At 31.9% G+C, this 25,945-nt stretch overlaps 2 protein-coding genes and 1 long non-coding RNA gene across 8 annotated transcripts; 1 reads left to right on the top strand and 2 right to left on the bottom strand.

Moving 5' to 3' along the window:
• Nucleotides 1-9,357: 9,357 nt before the first annotated feature.
• On the bottom strand, nt 9,358-10,815 carry LOC137826281 (uncharacterized). Its single transcript, XR_011083472.1, has 2 exons — nt 9,988-10,815; nt 9,358-9,758 (listed from the first exon to the last, which is right to left on the bottom strand). It is a non-coding gene; the product is annotated as an uncharacterized lncRNA (long non-coding RNA).
• A 2,061-nt stretch (nt 10,816-12,876) lies between these two features.
• On the bottom strand, nt 12,877-18,203 carry LOC137826935 (sister chromatid cohesion 1 protein 1-like). 6 transcript variants are annotated; one of them, XM_068633095.1, is made up of 21 exons: nt 18,063-18,203; nt 17,908-17,986; nt 17,606-17,674; nt 17,431-17,489; nt 17,275-17,317; nt 17,124-17,145; nt 16,962-17,038; nt 16,721-16,841; nt 16,565-16,622; nt 16,407-16,485; nt 16,221-16,324; nt 15,489-15,562; nt 15,260-15,412; nt 14,920-15,085; nt 14,774-14,853; nt 14,544-14,685; nt 14,369-14,444; nt 14,086-14,204; nt 13,893-13,974; nt 13,694-13,806; nt 12,877-13,139 (listed from the first exon to the last, which is right to left on the bottom strand). In XM_068633095.1, the coding sequence occupies exons 2-21, from the start codon at nt 17,958-17,960 to the stop codon at nt 13,057-13,059; spliced, it is 1,773 nt and encodes a 590-aa protein (XP_068489196.1). In that variant the 5' UTR covers nt 17,961-17,986; nt 18,063-18,203; the 3' UTR covers nt 12,877-13,056. The 6 variants fall into 6 exon arrangements, with proteins under 6 accessions (XP_068489196.1, XP_068489195.1, XP_068489192.1 ...); XM_068633094.1 differs by lacking the exons at nt 17,124-17,145; nt 17,908-17,986; nt 18,063-18,203 and having other exon boundaries at nt 14,774-14,841; nt 15,489-15,547; nt 17,273-17,317; nt 17,606-17,777; XM_068633091.1 differs by lacking the exons at nt 17,124-17,145; nt 17,908-17,986; nt 18,063-18,203 and having other exon boundaries at nt 14,774-14,841; nt 17,273-17,317; nt 17,606-17,776.
• Nucleotides 18,204-18,365: 162 nt separating this feature from the next.
• Nucleotides 18,366-19,730, top strand: LOC137826936 (protein VAPYRIN-like). The gene is made up of 2 exons (XM_068633096.1): nt 18,366-19,151; nt 19,229-19,730. The coding sequence occupies exons 1-2, from the start codon at nt 18,507-18,509 to the stop codon at nt 19,643-19,645; spliced, it is 1,062 nt and encodes a 353-aa protein (XP_068489197.1). The 5' UTR covers nt 18,366-18,506; the 3' UTR covers nt 19,646-19,730.
• Nucleotides 19,731-25,945: the final 6,215 nt, after the last annotated feature.

Below are 25,945 nucleotides of genomic sequence, written 5' to 3'. Positions count from 1 at the left end.
TATTAATTGTTTCAAGATTTTAATAACTATATTATTTTTAAAAATAGTTTTTATTGTCTCTTTATGAAGTCTGATTGTATATTTTAATATTCTTATTCTGACAAAATTTCACCTCAAAATATCAAATATCAGATTTTTTTTCACTAAAAACTTTTAACGTAATTTGAGTATATAGTTTAATATATTTCAGGCATAAATAGATTTTAAAAATCTATAAATTTGATTTTGTTTGATTTTAGTTATTATGAATAATGTTACCTAAAACTCGTATTTTTTATGCAATTAAAAAAAGAATATAAAAAGTAATTTTTGTTTATGATATATTCTTTTACTGATGTTTTTTTACGTGGAAAGTTATAAACACGTGTCATGTATTATGCAATATAAAATAAAAAAAATAATATGTGATTATCTTCTTTGGATAATAGTTGTTAAAAAATAATGATTATATAATAAAAGGAATATACAAAATAGTATTCACACAATATTTTTAATTAAAAATTATTAAAAAATGTATGTATTTGTATTATTTTAAAAAAAATATTTAATGGAATTGTATACATAAAAATAATATAACTATTTTAATTTGAAATATTTTTATCATCTTAAATATTTTAGCTAATATTTCTATTTTTATTTAATGTTAAAATTAGTGGTAAAAATTTAAATCAAGATATAAAAAATTTCTCAAACAAGATAAAAATATATTTACATAGAAATAAAACATGTTAAAATCTAGATTTTATCATTCATATATATATATATATATATAAATGGCCCCAAAACTTACCTTTCTCCCACATCATATCATCCTTATAAAAAAAACACAGCCATTCATTCATTCTTTTATGTCCATTTCTTATTTCTTCTATGCTCTTAGAGGCTATGACTTGACTATAAGACTTGTGCTTGAATATATATATGGTGATCATACCAAGACAATATTTTCTCCTATTGTCATTAAAAAATCATATAAATATTACTTGACCAAAAGTTTATTGAATAGTTGCTTGATAATTATTTATTAAATAATAGTTGAGTTATAAATTAAGTTCTAAGCTTGTTTTTAATTCAATAAGTAAGTTTTAATTTTAAATATTTACAAGAAAAATTGGTGTAGAAAATGTTGGGTATGAAGCTAGGACCAATTGGGTTGGGCTCACTAGACACATGTTTAGTGAGTGAGCTTAATCATTGTGTCACTTTATTATCTCTATTTAAATAGATCATTGTGCTTGTAATTTTGTACGCAACAGGAAAGAAATAAAACCTAATAGTTGCTCGTGTGGATGTAGGTTGCAGTTGGTGATCAAACCACGTTAAATCTTGTGTTGTTTATTTTCTGCAATTGATTTGTGATTGTGTGTTTTCACATCAGAAAAGCTTATAGACAACGATTTTTAGAACTCTTAGACAACAATTTTGCAATTGCAACTATCAGCATGTAATTTATACTATTGAGTAATAAACTACAATCTGCATACAAGACACATCTAAACGACGATTATTTTAATTGTAGTGTATATGAAAATCAAATATAGTCAAAGTATACCCATAGAAGGGTATAAACGGCAATTTTGGCAAAAATCGTCATCTATACTCTTCTTCCTGTTACTTTTTTTCAAATAGTCTCATTATAGACGACGGTTTTGGTCAAAATCGTCGTCTATATTGTTTATAAACAACGATTTTGACAACAACTACTGTCTATTATGAAACTTTATTTTAGTCAATTATGTATGTGTTTCCACCTCTTAATTAACCTGTTCATTTAAAAAATCAGCTAGATATATATTCAAACACATTCTTTCAAACAATCAAATTATATACATTGATAAATCTATTACAAACACTAATATATATTCCTATCTATCTAATTTCTATATATTATTCATTATCTATCCTAGAGTAATAATAATTAATCATTGTGTCCCTTTATTATCTCTATTTAAGATCATTGCGCTTATAATTTTGTACGCAACAGGAAAAAAATAAAACCTAATAGTTGCTCGTGTGGATGTAGGTTGCAGTTGGTGACTGAACCACGTTAAATCTTGTGTTGTTTATTTTCTGCAGTTGATTTGTGATTGTGTGTTGTTTCCGCGTGCGATTTTCCCATCAGAAAAGCTTATAGACAACAATTTTTAGAACTCTTACACAACAATTTTGCAACTACAACTATTGACATGTAATTTATACTATTGAGTAATAGACTACGATCTGCATACAAGACACATCTAAACGACGATTATTTTGATTGTAGTGTATATGAAAATCAAATATAGTCAAAGTATACCCGTAGAAGGATATAAACGACAATTTTGACAAAAATCGTCATCTATACTCTTCTTCCTATTACTTTTTTTTCAAATAGTCTCATTATAGACGACGGTTTTGGTCAAAATTGTCGTCTATATTATTTATAAACAACGATTTTGACAATAACTACTGTCTATTATGAAACTTTTTTTTAGTCAATTATGTATGTGTTTCCTCCTCTTAATTAACCTGTTCATTTAAAAAATCAGCTAGATACATATTCAAACACATTCTTTCAAACAATCAAATTATATACATTGATAAATCTATTACAAACACTAATATATATTCTTATCTATCTAATTCCTATATATTATTCATTATCTATCCTAGAGTAATAATAATTAATCATTGTGTCCCTTTATTATCTCTATGTAAAGAGATCATTGCGCTTGTAATTTTGTACGCAACAGGAAAAGAATAAAACCTAATAGTTGCTCGTGTGGATGTAGGTTGCAGTTGGCGACCAAACCACGTTAAATCTTGTGTTGTTTATTTTCTGCAGTTGATTTGTGATTGTGTGTGTTGTTTACGCGTGCGTTTTTCCCATCAGAAAAGCTCATAGACAACGATTTTTATAACTCTTAGACAACAATTTTGCAACTGCAACTATCACCATGTAATTTATACTATTGAGTAATAGACTACGATCTGCATACAAGACACATCTAAACGACGATTATTTTGATTGTAGTGTATATGAGAATCAAATATAGTCAAAGTATACCCGTAGAAGGGTATAAACGGCAATTTTGGCAAAAATTGTCATCTATACTCTTCTTCCTGTTACCTTTTTTTCAAATAGTCTCATTATAGACGACGGTTTTGGTCAAAATCGTCGTCTATATTGTTTATAAACAACGATTTTGACAACAACTACTGTCTATTATGAAACTTTATTTTAGTCAATTTTGTTTGATGCGTTTCCTCCTCTTAATTAACCTGTTCATTTAAAAAGTCAGCTAGATACATATTCAAACACATTCTTTCAAACAATCAAATTATATACATTGATAAATCTATTACAAACACTAATATATATTCCTATCTATCTAATTCCTATATATTATTCATTATCTATCCTAGAGTAATAGTAATTAACGAAGTATGTGACCCAAACATTTTTCACATAATCTGGTGCTCTCAAAGGTAGTGGTTGATCATCTGTAAAAAATTGTATTACAAAATAAGTTCAAATTAGTGTTAAGGTATATATATTTTTATTATAAAAAAATAATTTAAATATTATTACCTTCTCCCAATATTTTTGAATCCCTACCCTTATAAATCTTTCATTGCATAATGTAGTAACCACACTCATAGCCTTCTGGTGGTTTATTACACGAAAATTCAATATAAATTAAAAGTTAATATTGATATTTTGATAAACAATGAAGAGAGGAAGACAAAAATTATAAACTTTTAGGTTCAACAATGTCAACTTCTGATAATTTGCACTATGTGGACCTCTGAAATGATATGAACCAAAAGTACGTAAAATATATGACAGGTCAATAATAAGTTACGTACTAATAATAAGTTACGTATTAATGAACTAATAAAAAGTATTGTTCTTCTTAAACTGTTCACCTAGAAAATGTATTCAGTATTAAACGGGAAATTAAGGGTCTCTCAAACGGTAAATAATTGTCGAGGGTTAAACACCTCCGAACTCAATATCAACACGTATAAAATAATTATAAATATACATGTAATATAAAATTAACAAATCTAATCTAATCATACATGCATTTCAATAAATAATATCAATTATAAATCCTACAATTATTTATAAAATAATATTACTCTAATTACAATCTAACTAATTAATAATTCTATTCTAACCTAACAATTAAAATACTCATGAAAAATAATAAATTAATAATAACTACAAAAAATTATAAAAAAATAGAAATTAACATTCTAAAAAATAAATAAAAATTGGCTTGTTTGAAGGAGAATTGGCTTACTTGAGCGAAAATATAAAAAAATCAACATCTACAACAACATAGTCCATTTTTTAAGTTTCATCAATTACAATCATCAAATATTGAAACCTATAACAAAAGTGATATCACACAATAAATTTCATTCATTCAGCTACACTAATTTTATTTCAAACTTGAGCATTTTGAAAACATATTCAACAATACACAATCATACATAATATCAACCATAATCAAAACTTACACTACAAAAGAATTAGTATTATCTACGAATTTTTAGCCACGGATCTGAGTTCGTAGGTAAATTCAGCATTATCTACGAATATTAACTATGAACAACATTACATACGGGCATTACCCACAGATTCTGATCCGTAGGTAAATTCAACATTATCTACCAACTATTACCCATGGATCTTATTACCTACCAACTTTTACCTACGAATCTCTATTACCTACCAACTATTACTCACGAATCTCTATTACCTACCAACTATTATCATAGTAATTATATACATAATATTAAAAATATTATTATAATATGAAAAATTATAAAATCATAATTAATATTCATAAATAATAAAAATCATAACTAATAAGTATACATATTATTAATATTAATATAATAATTTAAATAATAAAATTAGTATTATATTAATAATAATAATAGTATTTATGATATTAGTAATATAACAAAATTAATAATATTTAACAATATTGATAATATTTAACAATATTGATAATATTTAATAATATCAATAATATTAATATTATTTAATAATATTAATAATAATAATGATATTAAATATATGAATAATGTTATTAATTTTTATTTAATTAATTATATTAATATTGATAATTATACTTATAAGTATAATAATAATCATAACATGACAACAAAATTTGATTGGTGTAATGGTTAAAGGTTTTATGGACATTCCTCAAGGGACTTGGCTTCGTGTTAGTTTAATAGTAAGAAAAATGAGAGAAGAATAAATCTTTAAAATAAACACAAACCGTTTAAAATCTTATTGAATATAAATGATTATTGACTCTCAACTAGTGATGAATGTGATCAAATTTTTCAAATAGATGAAGTATGAAAAAAGAAAAGTAAAAAAAAGTGAAAAAAAAAACTAAAGAGGAAGAGAAAAAGGGCAGACGATTGAGTTCCTAAGAACTCATTATAATTCAACAACCGTAAAGAGAATATATATATATATATATATATATATATAATTATTATATCTTAATTGTTTTTCTAAATTTTTGTACGAAATTTCTTTTAAAAAAAGTTCAGTAATTTTAACAACAAATAACATAAGTTAATTATATAGTGAATAAGTTTAAATTCACTGGGTTTGACTTGGTAATAAAAGTTTGGATAGTTTGTACGATCTTTTAAATTTATTCAATATTAAAAAGAGAATGAATAATTTAATTAGTAAAACTGTAGAAAAAATAAATAAAGTTTTAGCAACCTTCTAAAAGAGATCAATTCAAAGGAAATTTTAAAGGAAATAAAAAGTATAAAAAAAATCATAAACTATTATTTAATTATAAACTCTTATGCAAGATAAATTTGTTTATTTTTAAAAAATAATTAAAATTTTAATTGGTTAACTGTATAAAATGGAGACTGGGTTATCCAATATAAGAACGGGTGAAGAGAAAAAGTATATATCTTATTCCACTTCTTTTAATTCGGTTTATTTTAAACATTAATAAATAAATTAAATAAGCTAATGAAAGAAATTTATCCTATATTATAATACAGTAACATAAAAAAATCTATACAAATTTAAGTAAATGTTAAGTTATGCATTATTTCAAGATTTGAGGGATTATATACTATTAGGAAGTTTACCAATTAATAAGGTTGGTCAATGCTTAAGAAACAACAACAAGAGGATCAACAAATTAAAAAAAAAATAGAGAAAAATCAGGTCTTCTAGGAAATCTAATTATAGTTTTAAAGAAACAATTGATTATAAATATGATGTTTCAAGGATAATACAGTGACAATGAATGTTTTAGCTTAAGAGATATCTTAAACTTTTTTTAATAATATTAATTATTATTATTATATGCATAATATATTAAGTTTTGGAATGGAAAAGTGTCATTTCAAAATGAAAAAGAGTTATAATTTATAAAAGAAAATTATTTATCTCTCATTTTCCTAACATGCATGTTATCAAAATAAATTGGTTAAGAAAACATTATTTTTTTAAAAATTAACCTTTGAGTAAAATCAAACCAGTTCATGTACCTAACAAGTATCATAGGAAAAAAAAACAGTATATATACGTAGGGAAGTTCATTTTGGGTGGGTGAAACATTATTTTAAGTATGTACTATTTAAGCTTTATTTGATTTATAGGTCAAAAGGGAGTTTATATACTTCTTTATATAAAACAATACAATTTTTTCCAAAGGGAGAAAATCCTCCCACTGCTAAATTTTGTTTAAAAAATACATACAAATAGGCAGTTAATCTGACAATATTTTTGTCCTCATCTAAAATGTTTTTTAGTTATTTAAATCCAAAAAAAATTACTAACATGTGAATTTGATAAGTTGGTAAAATTTTGAATTTGAAAATCTGAAAGGAAACAATATGATTGAATAGAGAACCTACTAAAAATAGGCAGTTAGATATTTTTTCTATGAAGATTAGTGATTAACAATGCAGATAAAAAACCTCATATAAACAGCATAATTACCCAGAAATAATTAGCAAGAAAATTTATGATCGAGAGGATGTATATTCGTCATTTATATATAATTATCTAAATATGCATATCGCATTAAAACATGACATCTTTCTATCATTAAAATTGTTATCATGAATTTTAAAAACTAATTTCTTTTCTCATTGTTGTGTCATAATATTGTATCTTTGGTTTAGTTTATATGATTATGTTTTTTATGACAACCAGTTAATTATCATAATTCTTTTAATTTTGATTAAATTTAATTTATTGATTTAAAATTATGATTTATTTCTATATTTGAGTTCGTAAAAAGTGTTATTGTTTCTTCCTTATGATATATCATTCACGAACTTTAATTATTTCACATTAAAACTTATATATTTTATTCTTTATTAGTATATTAACTTATAGTTTTAACTTCTTTACATCGTTAAAAATCAAACATGATAGATATTTTTATTAGTCCCACAATTGTAACATGAGTTATCTCAAGCCAGAATTTAATTTAGAGGAAAATAATTCATGAAACAAAAAAGTAATTTACAGATGAAAACAAAATTAAAATATTATAGAAAAAATTACTGCCCAATTATATAATTTTCTAAAAGGTTGCTCTGTAACTGGGTTGTGGTTGAATTATAAAAAGTGGTGTATCCTTTTATTTTTTAACCTGTTTTATGTTATACTTTAAGTCGAGGGAATCCAACTCGACTTTAAAACACCACTGAAACATAGTTTTAAAAAATAGAAGATAAAATTATGAATTTGTATTCTCTGTGGAGCTTATTTGTGTCCTATTTACTCTACTTTTAAAATATATTAATCTTGATATTATATCATATATTAAAAATTTAATATATTAAAATTAGGGTATTGTAAAATCACAATGAAAGAACATAAAAGACTTAAGAAATGTACTCTAAAATTATAATATTTTCATATTAATATTATTTTTATAAATGTGTATATTATAAAATAAGTTTTAGTTTGTTGTTATTTAATTTTGGATAACTATGACACTTGGTCAAAATATTTGCTATCAATAGCCTATTTGTCACTTTTAGCGGAATATTTACTCTAAAAAAACTGAATTGCTATTTTAATGGAATATTTACTGTGGATTACACAAATTTCATTAACAATACTGGATTTCACTCACATTACTGAAAGTCGAGATTGTAGAAATAAATCTAATTTCATTTATATGTAGATATTTATCCTATAGAGAGAGTCCATAACCATAACCTCTAGAGAGAGATCAGTGAGGAGGAAGCCGAATCAATTGAGGTATGAGGTATGGTGTATATTTATGTTCTTGTACCCGTTTAATATGAAAATCAAAAATCCAAAAAACCTCTTAATAATATAATATGAAATTCAAAAAACCTCTTTATAATATAATATGAAAATTAAAAAAAAACAAATATGAATATTCACAATATATTGATAATTATAATAGAGGGTTATACAGTTATTTATCATGATTCCGACAACCCCACTGTATTGGAAATTATTAGGGTTAATCAAAACAAAAAAGGATGAAGAGACTAAGAGACTTTAGGTGTTCAATGAAGTTAAAAACTAGAGAGGTCATGGATCATGTGAAAAGGATACCTCGACCCACCAAGTTTAAGTTTTGATTTGAAAACATATTTAAAGATCATGACATGCCCGTTAAGGGCGCAAGGAGCAAGTTCCCAAGCGTTTATTTAGGTAGAGCTTTGATTTCTTGATCAACGATATCTTTCCAGCTGAGATGAGCTATAATAATGAAAAGAATATTATTTGGATCATGTGAAATGTTGGCATGAGATGTGGATATTGTGAGGCATATTTGGGCTTGTAAGAGAGCATACAGATCTGGAAAGAGCGTTAATACTGTGGTTTTTTCACTTCATTATCAAAAACAAAATCTAGAAGTTCTCCTTCTCATGTAAACTAAAAAAAAAATACTTATATTTAGATTGTATGTATGATAATTTTCAATTAGAAAAAACACATCAAGTCAATTGCTCGACTTCTGTCTAACTATGCACTTTCATGCGTAGCATGTTGCATAGAATTTAGAACACAGAATAAAATAAACATATGACAATTTCACGAGAACAATCATGGCACCAAATGTATTTTCCTCCAAGAAGGTTTTTTTTGGATAAACATAGTCAATGTTCATCCTAGTTCCTAACTTCCTACCCACTTTCATTCTGATTTAAGGTGCACAATGAATCCCACGACGCTTCAAAATATAATTTCAGTTCTTAAAAAACTTTTTTGTTTTGTTCATAGTTAGTCCTTACATTATAAAGACAAAACAATATAGATCATGAGACAAGCTGGGGTCATGTTAACGTGATAAAAGATGAGAATTGAGCATGAAGAAATTTGCACTATAAAAGAAGTGGGCCAAGCAATCAAAATCAGTACTAAAAAAAAGAGGGAAATAGAAAATGGGCCAGACCCTAAACAAGGTCCAACACACGCGGTTCCCACCTCCTAAGACAATTGTCCACGACCTACCCCAATGATAATTGAGTATGAACAAGAACAAAAACTGAATCGAAAACTGTGAGAACAGTTTCGACCCTTTGAAGCAAATTTGGCATCACCCACCACCAGACACAAACAATTTCGGATGATTTGGTAATGCTAAACGAAACTTCTCAGAGATACCATTGTGTGCTGTCAGTTAGTACATGACTCCAGCATGTCATGCACCAAGTGAATCAATAGTGTTTGAATTGTGCCATTACAACAAATCAAACCTAGATCATAAGCCCTAAAACCGTGTAATAATAACAAAATACTATTAATAATTAATTAACAATTAATAATGACGTAAGCCTATTCAGATTTGAAGATCCTCCAGACTACACGATTTCAATTAATATATGTAATGTACTCATATTGAAGAAAAGCAAGTGAGAAAGTCTTTATTTATTTATAAACATAAATGATTAATTTAATTATTTCAGTGAGTTGTCTGTGAGCTGTGAGCAGTAACTAACCGATGGAGTAAGTTATTTGGTGTGGCGCGGGTGCACAAAGAAGCAAGCAGGGCACCGAATCAAGCCGTTAGGATTGCAAGACGAACAGCTTCGAAATCCGTTTTTTTCGGTGAAGATTTTGTGGCTTCCGTTGCACTCATCGCACACTACGAATCTGAAACCTCCGCAACAGTCGCAAGCGTTCTGATTCGAGCGCGGGAGCCGTTCAATGAGGCGGTGGAGCTCGCCACTCTCGTGAAGCTGACGGACATCGTCGGCGCCGCCGATGTAGACGCCGCCGACGAAGACGCGTGGCAAGGCGAGATTGCTGCGGCGGCCGAGAACGGCGTGGAGTTCGTCGCGGAAGCGGTCGTCGATGGAGACGTCGCGCTCGTCGACGGCGACGCGGAGGCCGCGGAGGATGGATCGGACGGCTCGGCAGTCGTCGAAGGTGCGGCGGACGACGCGGAGGCTGGTGAAGTAGACGACGACGCCTTGGTCAAGGCCGGGCGGGAGAGCGGCGGGGACGGTAGCGCGCGAGGCACCCCAGGCGCGTAGGACGGCGGTGGAGATCCGGACGCGGCGGAATAGCGACGGAGATTTTGGAGCAGTAGGGCCGGATTCGGGCTTTTCTTGGAGGAGGCTCTGAATGTCTTTGAAAGATGAGCAGGAGAAGCTTAAGGAGCGAGATCGAGAATGCGACGACAACGGAGATGAGGAGGGCGACGGTGACGGCGGTGGAGTGTTGCGGAACCGGTTGGGTGAATTAAGCCACGGTGGCCACATGAGAAGTTATTAGAAGGGAAAAGGGTTTTGTGGGGAGTGAAGTGGAGTGAGAGGGTAATGAGCAAAGGAGAAGAAACGTTAAGAGTGTGGGGGTTATAAATGGAAAAAGGGTTATTAATGGTAGGTGTTATACATGATGCGTCATCATTGTTACTCCATAATCATAACCCTACCTACAGCTGCATGTGCCTTTCTTCCTTTTTATTATGCCTTTCTACAGATATTTTTATTCTCAAGCTTTTTAAATCTTCAGACTTCACGATAAATCTTATAAATTATATTATTAGAAAAATATGGCATACATTTTAGGCCAAAAACTACCACTTTAAATATATAAATGGGTTGATTATTAAAGACCAGATTTGTCATCCATAAATTTAAAGTGAATTTATATTTAATTTAAATAATCGTTTTCAGAAGTGAGTTAGTATAATCCACATCACTTTTTTGAATTTTTTTTAATAAATATGTAAATTTTGATTCCATTAAAATAATTAAACATTTAATTTGAAGTTTTAAATTAATAATGTTACATCTATTATTGTAATAAGAAATTACAAAATCATTAAATATGAAAGGTATGATATGTTATATATTTAAAATACACTTGTACGAAAAACCAACTTAAGTAACCATAAAATTAGAGATATTTAAAAAATTAGAGATATTTGAATTAGTATGGGTAAGGTGGTCATGGATTAGATCTTGAAAAATTCAATCCAAATTTAAATATTTGGAATAGATTTTAAATCCATATCCATGTTTTTATAAAACTAATATAGATTTTTACATAATCAAAATTCAAGTATTTGGATTGGATTTTCAATCTAAATCCATATTTTTTATAAAATTAATTTAGATTTTTATAAAATTAATTTGAATTTTTATAAATTCAAATCTAAATTCATAATTTTATAACAAAAATTAAATTTTAAATCTAAATTTATATTTTCTAAAAAAACTAACAATATTATATAAATATAAAGAAAATATCATAAAATAATATCAACAATTATAACTATTATAAAATTTAAAAGTTTACAAATACAACATATTATTCTTGAACATCTCACAAGTAAGGAAGGCTAGTCATAGATTGGATTTTGAAAAATCTAATTCGTATCCAATCCAGATTTAAATATTTGAATCAGATTTTAAATTTAAATCCATATTTTCTATAAAAAAATAATTTAAATTTTTATAAATCTAAATCCATATTTTTATAAAAAAAATTGAATTTCAAAATTAAATCTATATTTTCTAAAAAAAATAACATAATATTAATATAATCATATGTAAAAAAATTAATATCATATAAATATTAAGAAAATATAATAAAATTATAATTTAATAATACTAAAAATTAACATTACAGGTAATCATTATTCAGAAAAAGTAATTGTATATAATTACAAACTATACACAAAATTGGTGATTTTTTTAATGTTATTGTTAAATAATGAGTAAAAAAATCAACCATTAACTGTATAGAATATCCTTTAAAAGTAAATATATTTTTTGATAAATTTTTTTGGTAATATTACTATTTGCATATGGTCCCTCTCAAATCTCTCAAATGTATATACTAGAAGACAACTGAAAATTTATACAGTATTTAAATGAAAAAATAAAATAAAAAAATTGTTTGTGAAAAAAAATATATGCAGTAAAAAATCCAAACAAATTTTTTAAAATTTTAATATATGATTTTGTGATAGTTAAGTGTTTTTTTTTATAGAATAAGAGCTTTAGTTTTAACAAAAGAAAATAACAATAATAGAAATAAATTATTCTAAGAATTAAAAAAAGATAATAAAGTATAAATGAAAAAAGAAAAAGAATGGAGAAGTATATGCAAGTAAATGAGTTACTGTGTGATATTTCTAAAAATATATTCCTTGTTAACAAAGGTCATACTGGTGCAGAGGGATGCCGTAGGTAATTGGTAAGTTAATAAAAAAAATAAAGTTTCATTAGCGTATTCGATCGAGAGAATTGAATATGAATTGGAAATTTGGATTTTCTAGTAAGATCATTTAAGTAAAATGGATATACGATCTTGAAAATTAATAAAATTCTGAAATAGTATTAAAGTTAAAAAAACTTAAAAATTTATAAGAGAAGTGACAAATGAAGAACATGTTTGTAATACTTGAAAAATACCAGCAGTAGCAATTTGGATAATCGATAGAAGTTACAAGTATGTCATAACTATATGATTGCAAACTAAATTCAACGTCAATATAACTTAGTGATAAAGGGCCCAAGCTGCATTAGTGATAAGCAAATTAGAACCGAAATTCATCACATTTTTAATCCTCTAGAGAAGAGAATCTCTCCATAGGGTTCTTTTTGCTCCACTTTCAAAGCATCACGAGAAGCAAGAACTGTGCATATGAAAATGTATTAATATTGTAAAATAATTCTATAGTATTATCCAATCATAAATAGTTATGTTTACAATAATTATTCTAATGATGGTGTAAAGTAGTGAATATAGTCATTAAACTACTATTTTAAAGATTTAAATTAATATATGACCATTTTTGTTTTAAGCATCCATAAATTTTTTATTCAAATTGAGAATATAAAAAAATTATTTAAATCATTAAAATATATTTACTGTGTATTTTGCCATATAACTATTACATTAACTTTTCTAATTAATTATATTTAAAAAATCTTTTATTCCATTTTATCATCAAGTATTTTCCTAATATACTATTAATAAACATAAGAGTCTTAATATGTATATTATATCTTAACACAAAAGATCATATTACAATATTTTAATTTAACAAAAAATATAAACATGCGTGGAATAGAATTATCGGAGATAATACCGGATACAAAAATCAACTTTTATTTATTTATTTATTAGATAAATAATTTAAAAAAATATTAAATACTTAACATAAAAATTGAGAATTTAAATGTATACCACAAACTTGATAGAAAAGTTGTGATGCCGATGTCCGTGTCATTCCAGCAGCAAGAATATGAAGGGATTCAACAGGAGGAGCTCCAGGCGTGTCAAAGTGTGCCTTCATCTGTCTGTTCAAACACAAGAAATATGCATTATTATTACCTAAAATGAAATCTGTAATGATGGTTAATAATTACTTAAAAGAGATTCATACGCTTGTATGGAATCGGTTATGTTGTCACTGGGAAGATTGATGTTTACTTGCGTTTGCGTGGGTCCTGTTTCCACGAGAAGTTCTGAAAAGGAACTTGTGAGGCTGACTTGTCTCAAGTGAATAAAGAATATACCATTACAGGTGGTCCTCTTCCAATCTTAGAAAAAGCCTTAATATAACAAGTAATATATACCTTGATCGGGCGTGGGACCATCTTCATAAAGCCTAGCTAACTTGAAATTTACATCCTCCACTAGTGGCTCAAGACCTCCACTGCTGTTTGCAGATGAAGAATACCTTCTATTTTTTAATCTGTTAATATTTCTGAAACATCAGACTACAACAAACAAATCTTATTCAACAAGTGCAAAACTACAATTATCTTTTTGTCCTCTAGACATCAAGGTGGAATGGACATTTGAAACTATGACGACTTATTGAACAATATGCGATAGGTTATAAATTGAACCAACTACCTTCCCGAATCAAAGTCTGAATGTGAGGCAGGACCATGTTCAGAGGCTGGTCTTGGAAAGGAATGTGCACTGTCTACTAGAAAAACATATTGAAGAACAATTATGTGTATTTTCTTAGTCATGGATGTCCATTGGAGAATTGAAATATCCAATATAGAAATCAATAAAAAAATACCGGCTTTCATTGATGAGACATGCGGAGTAGATTCACGCCCTCTCAATAGACTAGCCGTCAGTTCATCCATGAGGATATTTTTCCGCTGCTTCTCCATTGGAGGGGCCTGGTGGTCTAGCATACTGTCAAAATCTTCAGAAGGCTTCACATTTGAACATTTTATTAGAAATAAGTTGCATGTCCTCCTAAAATAAAGAAAAGCAAACCAAAAGATGGAGTATAAGACTAACAAATTGCATGAAATCTCCATTGTGTACTCCTTGAGGTGATGAAAATGATGGTTCTGGAGGATGGTGGGCTGAAATCCTTTCTGCATAAAATTAAGTTTGTTACTTTCTTAAGATCAACTAATAACAGAGAGAGACTTTACGCTGACCTGAAGGTGAATCTTGGAGTGGTTGAATGCTCTTAATCCATAAGTCAAGAATAGGTGCTGGATAATATATATTGTTATTTTCAGCTGTAAATGAATCACCAATTAGCGCAACAGGTGGCAGCTTCATGAGGTTGGCTATCTTTGTCGATGACAAGACATTGGTTTGCTGCAACAGAGAGAATGTATTCTTTATACGGGAAGCATTTTGTAGAGAATATAATTAGATTTCAAATTTTATCTGCTTCTCTTTTTTTTTTTTTTTCTTTTTTATGATATTGGACTCTCTAATTATCTTTCTTTCAAAAATTGTCTGGTTCCTAGAATATCATATATGAGAAACCTTTTTCTTTCTACTCCTTCGCGAGACAATATCAGAAGCATTCTGAAGCCAGTGTTGGTATATGTGAACAGGAATAATGGTTTGTTCATAATCCATTTCTACATCCAATCGTCCTCCTCTTTTTCTTTTATTTGGTACTCGCCTTCTAGGTTCCTGTTGCATAGTATTCTAAGGTTAGTCATTTCTTTTTCTCATTAATAGTCATTGTAGAATTAAATAATAGTATTACCTGTATAAGTGTCATGGCTTCATTAGGTTGCTGAAGGTCCCGTTGTCTAGGATGAAGGTCTGGAAACATATCAGCTGCAGAAGTTATATGTCAGCAAACAAATTTCATTCTCATTTACTTTTTATATTGACAAGATTTAATTATTTACACAACATGTCGATTTTAATAAATGGTAATACAGCTGAAATGTAATCCCATGATCACTACATTATAATAATAATACTTCAGTTTCTATGCTAAAGATGCCCCTTTTTACAAGTCAACTTATGAATGATGCTAAAATAACGTTTTACCTACACGCCACCAACTAAAAGTTCGAATTGTTTATCTTCTATAGTCATTTGTCAACACTAAATCCCTCTCTGTTAGGAAAGGTGATACACGGGCTGTGCATACAATTCAGTACAGAAAGTCCATTATTCCCCTACAATTCTTAAGCTATATGTACAAATCTAGTAATATGGCACTCCCTTACTCCTTTACACTCCTTAACAAATATATACAGTTCAAGTTGTAGCCAAGCTCAATCCGGACAACTCAATTTTCAAGCTTATAAGAACAGGTCATGGCTGAATTTGGTCTAGATGGTACACTACTCTCTTCCATCAAAAACCCAGTTGCGTAAGCTACATGCGTAGGGTACAGACTAGGGAAATGTTGAGAAATTAAAAAAAAACGCACATAAGGTGTAAGGAAAGACGTGTTTTGACAAATGTTTGGTATCCTAATTACCTCTGGTGGGCTGGTCTTCATGAGGTGGGGAGGGTATAAGGGATGGAATTTGATCTGCAGATGTTATATTTACCTGTGTTTCCTCATCTCCTTCAATATCAAACCTACCACAACATCCAAAAGTAAATGAATTATTGCAAGAAATTAAAGACTACTATACAAAAAAGGATGATTGAAACTAAAAACCTCTCAAAGCGATTGAATGGACCCGTATTAGCTTGGAATGTTTCAAAGCGTTCAAATAAGGTAATGTTCTCTACGTCAGCTGAGAATGATAAGAGTGAGCAAATTGACACTTGCATGAACTTTACATATATATGTTTAGTACATCTAAGGAAGACAACCTTGATGGAGATCTTGGTCTCCAATATTAGTGAAGGGGTCATCCACACTATCAAGTCGCTGCAATAAACAGGGTTTGGATTAGCTCAACCTATCAATGTTTATTGATTAGTTATTTTCCCTTTCTAATTTCATGCATTGAGACAAGGTACGCATACCATAGCGAAAAAGGCGTTATGTTGGACTCCCATTGTGGTGCCTGTGTTGGAAAACTGAAGGGACTGTTCAATATCTGCCACGTTTGTGTCACTAATCCCTGGTAGAGTAACAGTCTCTTTCCTGTCATAGAGAAAGAGTTACTATAGAGCATTATTGATTAATGATATACGGACAACCCCATTTAAGTATATATTTATTTTTCTTAAATCTTTTAAAAAACAGTATACAAATGTGACTAACTTAGCCTTGGATTTTGCCTTGGGGAGCAATGTTGGATCTGGGCCAGTCTTCACCTTCCATGCTTCGTTTATCTCGACCTGTACCAACAGTGAAAACAAATGTAAAAAAAGAAAGAAAGAAAATAACTGAATTCTTAAAAAATGTCAAAGTTGAGTTTCTTACCAATAAACGGGTCACGTCATCAGCAAGAAAAAGAAAAGATAAAATTAAAAACTAAAAGTAAAGAATTCGGATAAATCGTTGTGTGCTGAGAGGGACTTTCAAACATTTTAATGCTAGGTTAATCATGAAAATAAGGATTCGAAGTTTACCATAAAGGAGCTTCACTTTTCTCTCATACACAATCACCACTCCTCCTGATAAAAACGCAACAACCAGTAAGCAGAGGCACGGAGATATGCTACATTTCTACCTATTAACTGAAATAGAAATTGAAACTGAAGATAGCATTGAATCAACGAGAGAGCACCCATGAGAATTCCAGAAAGTCTAAGAGCCATAGGAACCGATGGGTTCAGAATCTCTTCGCTATAAAACAAGTACAAGAAAAAAAATAATATATCAGCTCCTTTAGTTGGCAATGTATAGGACTCTAGCGGCTCGCCACTCTAGGCTACGAAAAAAAAACGTAAAGTAACCATTACCAGATCTTAATGATGTTAAGCTTGTCCAGCTTTCTTCGGTTTATCTTTGCGTGCATAGTTGCAGCCATCCTTCATGAAGAAGGAGTAAGAATGCGACTAATATTTTTATTTTTCATTTTAGAAACAAACGCAGATGTTAAACAAATTTGAAATCCAACAAGCATGATGACCGAAAATAGAATCAGTGATGTAACAGAGAAAACAGAGAAAACAGAGAACAGTTGGAATCAGAGTTATAATTTATAACAAATACAGAGTAGATGGCAGAAGACGATAGATGAAATAAATGGAAACGGAGTTACCATATCTGGCCAAGAGGAGCCTTTCGAGCAAGAAGCTGGTGCGAGTAAAACATCTTCAATGCAAGAGAAATTCAACTATCTGTATTCACAAAATAGCAAAACCTCCGATTATCTTAAATTAGAAAACGCAAAGATAGAAAAATTTGAAAACAAACCTTGCAAAAGACTCACTACTCCCTTCGCTTTACAACACTTTCTACCCGCCAAATGCAATGGCTTATAATGTAATGCAGCAAGCAAGTAACAAACACGCCTATGCTAACAACTAACGTGACAAACAAATAACTACCCGCTGTGCACCGAATTTCCCCGTGCTACAAAGCATGACTGTAACACGTGTCAGTGGAGTAGCAGTGCAGCAGTGCACTCTGGATGTTAGAGTGGGCTCCACATGTCAACGATTTTTCTCCTTGTTTCTTCATTGAAGGTGAATTCGTTAGAAAAAGGTGAAAACCTATAAAAATTGGACACGCGCCTTGAGGGACGTTAGGCTTACATCACAGTGTCACGTGACTCTCATTTTCATTGCTCCATCTATTCTTCACTCACCAACTACCAAGCCCAATCCGAATCCCGCAGAGAGAATCGAGCTTTGGTGTATGGAGGAGGCACTGGTGGAAGTGTGCGAGCCCGCAGAGGTGCGCATAGAGTTCGCACTCAACTGCAAATGCCGAGCCACGGTGCGGCTTCGCTCTCTAAACCCAACCTCACCAGTGGCCTTCAAGATCCAAACCTCATCGCCAAAAAAGTTTCTGGTCAACCCACCGAGTGGACTCATTCTCCCTTTATCCTTCGCCACCTTCAAAGTCATCCTTAAGCCGCAGTCTCATCTCCCTCGCTCCTTCCCTCGCTCCCCCTCCGACCGCTTCCTCGTGAAAACCGCCGAGTTCGCCGCGAACTCGTCCGGGTCCACTCACCCCGAGTCCATCAACTCGTGGTTCGCCTCTCGCCCCTACGGATTCAAAACTCGGGACATCAAACTGAAGGTGGCCTTCGTGGGACCCCTCCTCCTAAACGATGCCGTCACGCGCGGAGAATTGGACGCGGTTAGAAACCTAATCAAACGACAGCGTTCCATGCTCGCGGATTTGTCACCCGCCGAAGCCGAGTCGCTCCTCGGCGCCGCCACAAAGCTGCAGGAGCCGGACGACATGGTTCACCTCCTCCTGGAAGCCGGCTTGAGAATAGTCCCCAGCCCCAACGCCTCTGATGAAGTACACGTGGCAGAAGATACGAACACAAATGTAAGTGAAAGAAAACATCCCAAATTAATTTGCCCATCACTTATAATGTTCTGTTTTCATATTTTTGCTGTGTTCAGAGAGAAGAGGTGGAGGTGGGAGAAGCAATATTTGAGGCTTCGAGGAATGGAGAGGCGAATGAAGTGAAGGCACTGTTGCGAAGAGGTGGTGAGAGTGTGAAGTATCGTGATCAATATGGTTTGACGGCGCTTCATGCTGCGGCTTTCAAAGGGCATAAGGATGTGATGAAGGTGCTTATTGAATTAGCGGGTTTGGACTTGGAATGTGAAGACGAGGAAGGTCACGTGCCCTTGCATATGGCGGTGGAGAGTGGCGATGTGGAGACGGTACAAGTGTTGGTTGAGAAGGGTGTGAACCTTAATGTTGTGAATAAGAGGGGTGCTACCCCTTTGTACATGGCTAGAATTTGGGGACACCATGATATCTGCGAATTGCTGGTTAACAGGGGAGCCTTGTATTCTCTAACTCCCACTTAGAAGTATTTCTCGTCAAATATTGTTGTCAAATTCAGGGTCTTGTGTATAATATGATAATAATGTTACTCGTTATGTTATTGTTTTATATGCCTATGTTATTGTTTTATATGCCTATTTATTTTTTTGGTAATCATGTTAACATCAGAAATAACTCAAAAACTCAGAAATAACCCAAAAGTAAAAAACTTAGTCAGGTTAACCTTAATCTTAGTAAAAATCAATCAATCAATCGGAATAAAATATTATATTATAATAAAATAATAATTTTGTTAAATGTAAAAGGGTTCTTTCCAAGATGAGTTTTGAGGATCTCATATGGCACCAAAGTGATTTTTTGCAAATTGTAATTATTGATGTTGGAATTCACAAGTGAGATAGAAGTCAGAACATAAAAATATTATGAGAATGTAAGAAATTGAGATACTCAGTATTTGCCTATTTACAAGGTTTTATGGATTGTATCACACTTATCTTTTTCTATCATTTATTCTTACATAATATTTATGAAAAAAAAAATTCAAACAAATATTAACATAATTGATTACAACTGGATTTTATAAATTAATATATTTTTCATAAATCGTTAAAAGGGGATCTCTAATATCGATTTAGAAGGATGGTGTTATGGAACATATTTAGGTCTTTTGGATCTCTTTCCTTTATCATGCACCATAGTTATGCATCAAGTGTGAATCTAATTAGTGTCAAATTGATACCAAATCGATTTGAACCTTGTCATCCTAATTCTGACTTAAGTCAATTTAATGCGTATCTGATTTGACCAGGACAACACAATAAATGGAATTGGTGTCAAGTTGCCCAATCCAAAATAGTAACCATAGTCCCTTGAAACCAAACCACATAAAATAAGCTTTTATTGACATCTTAGTAATATCTTACAAATTCTAGGTGTAATTTTTTTGGTTATAGTGGGATTAATTTGTGTTAGAAAAAAAAAATACATAAAGGTTTTTAACTACAAAGGGAATTAATATCATGGTTGACCAATAATTTGACACTTCGGTATAACTGATTCTCTACCTACCTGACTCGAATATCTACTTATATATATATATATAATATAATTGTCAATGTTGTATCATAACTCAATTGTAAGGTAACACCTTCATATACTTGTTAATGAAGTCTAATTCAAGATATTAAAAGTTATCCAATTCAATATCTTAAAATCTATAAATACATATTAATTTTATAAAAAGTTGTTTTGGTTCAAAATAGTGATTTTAAGAATAATATCATAACATATGCTTTTGTGCTACCTTTGTTATAGGATTCCACGTGTGAGTTTAAGTCTCACACTGACTTAAAATGATAAAGATGAACAACATATAAAAAAGAAACTAATAAATTATCTAAAGTTTTTTTTGTAGGAGGTGTTATAATTTTTTATATGAGTTAGCTCATGACTCATCAAATCTCCCTAATGTATCTTCTCTAGAACACTTATCAATAGAATCAAAATTCATTATTTATCTTAAAAATTGTACCGTCTCGAATCGGGTAGGCATTTGGCCGAGCTCACTAAAGGTTCATCTGGGGAAAGTAACAGCGTGAGAACTTAGCATGGGTCGCGAACCGACCTAACAAGCAAAAAAACACAACTAGTTTTGGCCTTGGCCCAGTATCGCGCAACGCCAGCGATAGACAATTCCACTTAAGGAAAGTGTAACGTTTTTCCTGCACACATATATTCCCGATAGCGTAATAAATATAAATATCATATTCTCGATAACGTAATAAATATTATCCTCAGTATCCCTGATTACGTTGTTTAATTATTCTGATTTATATACTTTATATCCAGATTTTATACAAAATTATTGTGATATGAGACATTAATGGCTGGAAGGACTAGGGTTAGAAATTCAAGCCCATGAAGACTTATAAATAGACAACCACCCACAGGGAGTATCTCAACTGGCATCTTTGCAATATATTCCACTATATACACTATATTTTATGTTCTCACTAACTTGAGCGTCGGAATGTAATCGCAGGTGGAACTCGCCTCGTTCAAGAAGATCAGTTCACTAAAGCCTAGAGGCAGTTACCAATGCCTCATCCAGTTGGTCGACCAAGTACCAGAAGGGAAAATGAGAAGAGCTCACCCATAATCCGACCGACTTCGAGCCGGTGAGAACATTTGACGTCCACCGTGGAGCAGGTAAAATTGTCCCTACTACCACCAATCACTTACGATATACACATGATTTTGATATTGATTTTGCAAATCTTGTTTCAAGATTTAAATCTATTGAGAGATTAGGCTTGTAAAAAAAAGACAAATTGGAAAAGATAAGACAAATCTCTATAAATAGAACATGAATCCCAAAAATAAGATAAGTATTATTTTATGCAATACATACTTCAGTGACATATTTTATGCTCTTACCCACTTGATCGTTGGAGTATTAGCAACACGTGAAATCTAAGAAGGGTACTTTACAATTATATATTATATTCTTGCTTATTTATACTCTTCAACAGGAATCCTACCGACCGCATTATCGCTTTGTGCGACCAGAAAATATTATTATTGCCTCGTGCGATCAAAATTATTATTGTCCCAATATAATTGTTGTTATTTAGATCTGTTATGATTATCATCACTTCGGATCTGAATAGTTCAATCGAAAAATAACTAGAGTTTTTAATCTGATCACTATAATAACGAACCAGAGTAGTTCGGTCGGCACCTAACCGGAGAATTCAATCAGGTAGCGTACATAACGAACCCGAGCAGTTAGGTTGAAATCTTACACCAGAGTTTTAAATCAAATTTGGTAGCGTACATAACGAACCCGAGCAGTTCGGTCGAAATCTGACACCGGAATTCAATTTGGTAGTGTACATAACAAACCCGAACAGTTCGGTAGAAATCAAATTCCAGAGTTTTACAATTGGTAGCGTACATAACAAATCCGAGCAGTTCGGTCGAAATCTGGCTCCAGAGTTTTAAATCTGGTAGGGTACATAACGAACCCGAGCAGTTCAGTCGAAATCTTTCACCAGAGTTTTAAATCTGGTAGCGTACATAAAGAACCCGAGCAGTTCGATCGAAATCTGATACCAAAATTCAATCTGGTAGTGTACATAACGAACCCGAGCAGTTCGATTGAAATCTGATACCATAATTCAATCTGGTAGTGTACATAACGAATCTGAGCAGTTCAGTCGAAATTTGTCACCATAATTCAATCTAGTAGTGTACATAACGAACTCGAGCAATTCGGTCGAAATCTTACACTAGAGTTTTATTTCTGATAGCGTACATAACGAACTCAAGCATTTCGGTCGAAATCTTACACCAAAGTTTTAAATTTGATAGCATACATAACGAACCCAAGAAGTTCAGTGTGGTAGCACATGAAACGAGCACGAGTAGTCTAGCCAAGACCAAGCATCGGAGTTGTCAACTTGGCTAGTTTAACCACGACTTTGGACTACCAAGAATTGGGTCGATGTGGCTGACCTGCTAGGGTTTAGGCCGAGTTGGCCGACCTGCCAGGTGGCTCGGTATCCAAGTCTACAGGATCAAACGCTCTAAGCATTTTCGCCTCGTTAATTCGACTCAAGACTGGGGGGTTGTGTACCGTCCTGAGACTGTCAAGAGTTGGGCCGACGTGGCCAACTTACTAGGGTTTGGGCCTGAATTTTTAATAAGTTTTTCCTTTTGAAAAATGAGTCGATGTCAGGAATTGGGCCAACGTGGCCGACCTACCAGGGTTTAGGCCGAGTTGGCTGACTTACCAAGCATCGATTCCTTAGTTGGCTATGCTTCAGGTTGCCGATTACTGAGCTTTTTAGATGCGTTCTCGAGGTACAATCATATCCGCATGCACTTGAGTGATGAAAGCAAGACTGCTTTTATGACCGAATTCGCAAGCTATTGTTACAAGGTCATGCCTTTTGGCCTTAAAAATATCAGTGTCAACTATCAGAGGTTGATGGACAGAATTCTTACCCCCTTGCTAGGGCGAAATGTCCAAGCATACGTGGACGACATAGGTAATATCCACAACCACCAGTCCGTAGGTAATACCAACGACCACCAATCCGTAAGTGATACCAACGACTACCAGTCTGTAGGTAAACCGACGACCACTAGTCTGTAGATAAAATCTACTCACATTATCCACCAACTATATTCCATGGGTTAATCCATAATCCTATATCCTTCAAAATGTATATTCATGTATTTAAATAAATGCCTTTTTTAACACCTATATAAATTTAATGTATCCAACACATATCCAAAATATACTAATTGAACAATCTATTACCAAACATCATCCAATACACCTAACATAAAAGAAAAGAAAACAAAACACACATTTAATTTGAAATTCAAACATAATATAATTAAAGTCTCATCATATAAAAGATAAACTCAAGTCCACTTGAAATATCTATAAAAATCCACACAAACTTCAAACATAAATAAAGATCCATAATTCAAAAGTTAAGTGAACTTGTAATATATTCTACAATTTAAAAAAAAACTACAAACATAATCCTAATAGCCTGCATAATCAGTATTGTCATCTTGTTGCCTGGGTGGTTTCTTTTGCCCTGGTGGTTCTTGGTACAACATTTTGCCTGGGTGATGAACAACAAACTTAATCGGATAACACAACATCGAAAAGGAAAATGTCCTTATCAATCAATTGTCAAAATTCTAATGTATATTAAATTAATTCTAACAATTTTCCCTATTTCCTCTTAATTATGTATGAATCAATTCCATAAGACATCTAAGATTGAAAAAAGAAATATATTTTGAATATTTTGTTTAAATGTCAAATTCTAATATATTAAATTAATTCTAACAATTTTCCCTATTTCCTCTTAATTATGTATGAATCAATTCCAGAAGACATATAAGATTGAAAAAGAAATATATTTTGAATATTTTGTTTAAATGCCACTGTGTGGTTTTGTTATAGGTTGGTCTAAAAAGGGTTATAGATTTGAATTCCAATTCCAATACATCACAAAAAAGAAAAAAAAAATGTAAATGCATTTGAAACATGTACTCTAAAATGTTTCAGGTGGTAAAATCATTAAGCCATGTCGCAGTAAAAAAAAAGACATTGGTTATTTTTCTTAACTACAAAAGAGCATATAATATATATAGCATACATTTCATGACTTTTTTTTAATCTCATCGGTAGTGATCTAGATATGGTCATAATAAGTTAACTTGATTATTTCATAAATAAATTCATTGTAGTCTAACCAGCAGTACGTAACTCTTAGCCTAATCACTACTATCAACATAAATAAATTGTTATATAAACATACTCACATGCTTTTTTGGGGCCAACTTTGATCTTCATCAAAACTCCAGCTTCACACAAAGCAAAGAAAGCCTCGATAAAAGGCAATAATCTATGTGTTCCTGGAGGAAGAGGTGGTGATGTAGAAGAACCTTGTAGATTCTGAGCAACATTTATGTTTGACATGTTAGGAGAGAAAGAGCTCTGTCCAAGTTGCATCTCAGTTGAACTTATACAAACTCAGTTCTTGCGACAATGGCTCAAGCGCAGTGTGTAAATTCCAAATAGTTGCTTGATCATCATGTTGATCCACGCCATTATCCATATCCATCTTACCCACAGTATTAAGTGAAGTGAGTGAACTAAGGGCTTGCAGCACACGTAGAATGGCTGCACCAACCATAGACGATCCAATACCTAACGGACGACACATGCAAGGCCGACCAAGAGAAGGCGATGAAGCAACAATGCACCCGGTACACCATGATCAACGAAGATTTGTACCGGAGAGGCTACTCGACCCCCTTGCTAAAATGCATCACCAATAAAAGGGTCGAGTACATTCTGGCCGAGATCCATGAGGGAATATGCGGAAATCACGCCGGGGCGAGGACGATGGCCGCCAAGGTCTTGAGAGCCGGCTACTACTGGTCGACCATACAAGGCGACTGTGCCGAATACGTGAAAAAATGCGCCAAGTGCCAAGAGTTCGGCCCCCTCCACCACACCAGGCCGGAAGAACTGCACAACATCATCTCCCCGTGGCCGTTCGCCATGTGGGGGATGGACACTATCGGTCCATTCTCCCCAGGGAAGGGGCAGACCAAGTTCCTCCTGGTGGGAGTCGACTACTTCACAAAATGGATCGAGGCCGAACCCCTCGCCTCCATCTCGGCGAAGAATGTACAAAACTTCGTATGGAGGAGCATTGTCTGCCGATTCGGCGTCCCACACACAATAGTAACTGACAATGGCCGACAGTTCATCGACCGAGGCCTAC

The sequence above is a fragment of the Phaseolus vulgaris genome, chromosome 8, assembly GCF_000499845.2.
Source record: "Phaseolus vulgaris cultivar G19833 chromosome 8, P. vulgaris v2.0, whole genome shotgun sequence".
Classification (NCBI taxonomy): domain Eukaryota; kingdom Viridiplantae; phylum Streptophyta; class Magnoliopsida; order Fabales; family Fabaceae; genus Phaseolus; species Phaseolus vulgaris.
The sequence above is the reverse complement of the archived record's forward strand: the minus strand, read 5'-3'. Positions and strand labels throughout refer to the sequence as shown.

Coding starts and splice junctions, on each gene's coding strand:
- LOC137826936 (XM_068633096.1), top strand. CDS start 18,507: ATGGAGGAGGCACTGGTGGAAGTGTGCGAGCCCGCAGAGGTGCGCATA. Junction 19,152..19,228: donor CAGAAGATACGAACACAAAT/GTAAGTGAAAGA, acceptor TGCTGTGTTCAG/AGAGAAGAGGTGGAGGTGGG.
- LOC137826935 (XM_068633095.1), bottom strand. CDS start 17,960: ATGTTTTACTCGCACCAGCTTCTTGCTCGAAAGGCTCCTCTTGGCCAG. Junction 17,490..17,605: donor CTTAACATCATTAAGATCTG/GTAATGGTTACT, acceptor CTTGTTTTATAG/CGAAGAGATTCTGAACCCAT. Junction 13,975..14,085: donor TGGTCCCACGCCCGATCAAG/GTATATATTACT, acceptor GTTCCTTTTCAG/AACTTCTCGTGGAAACAGGA.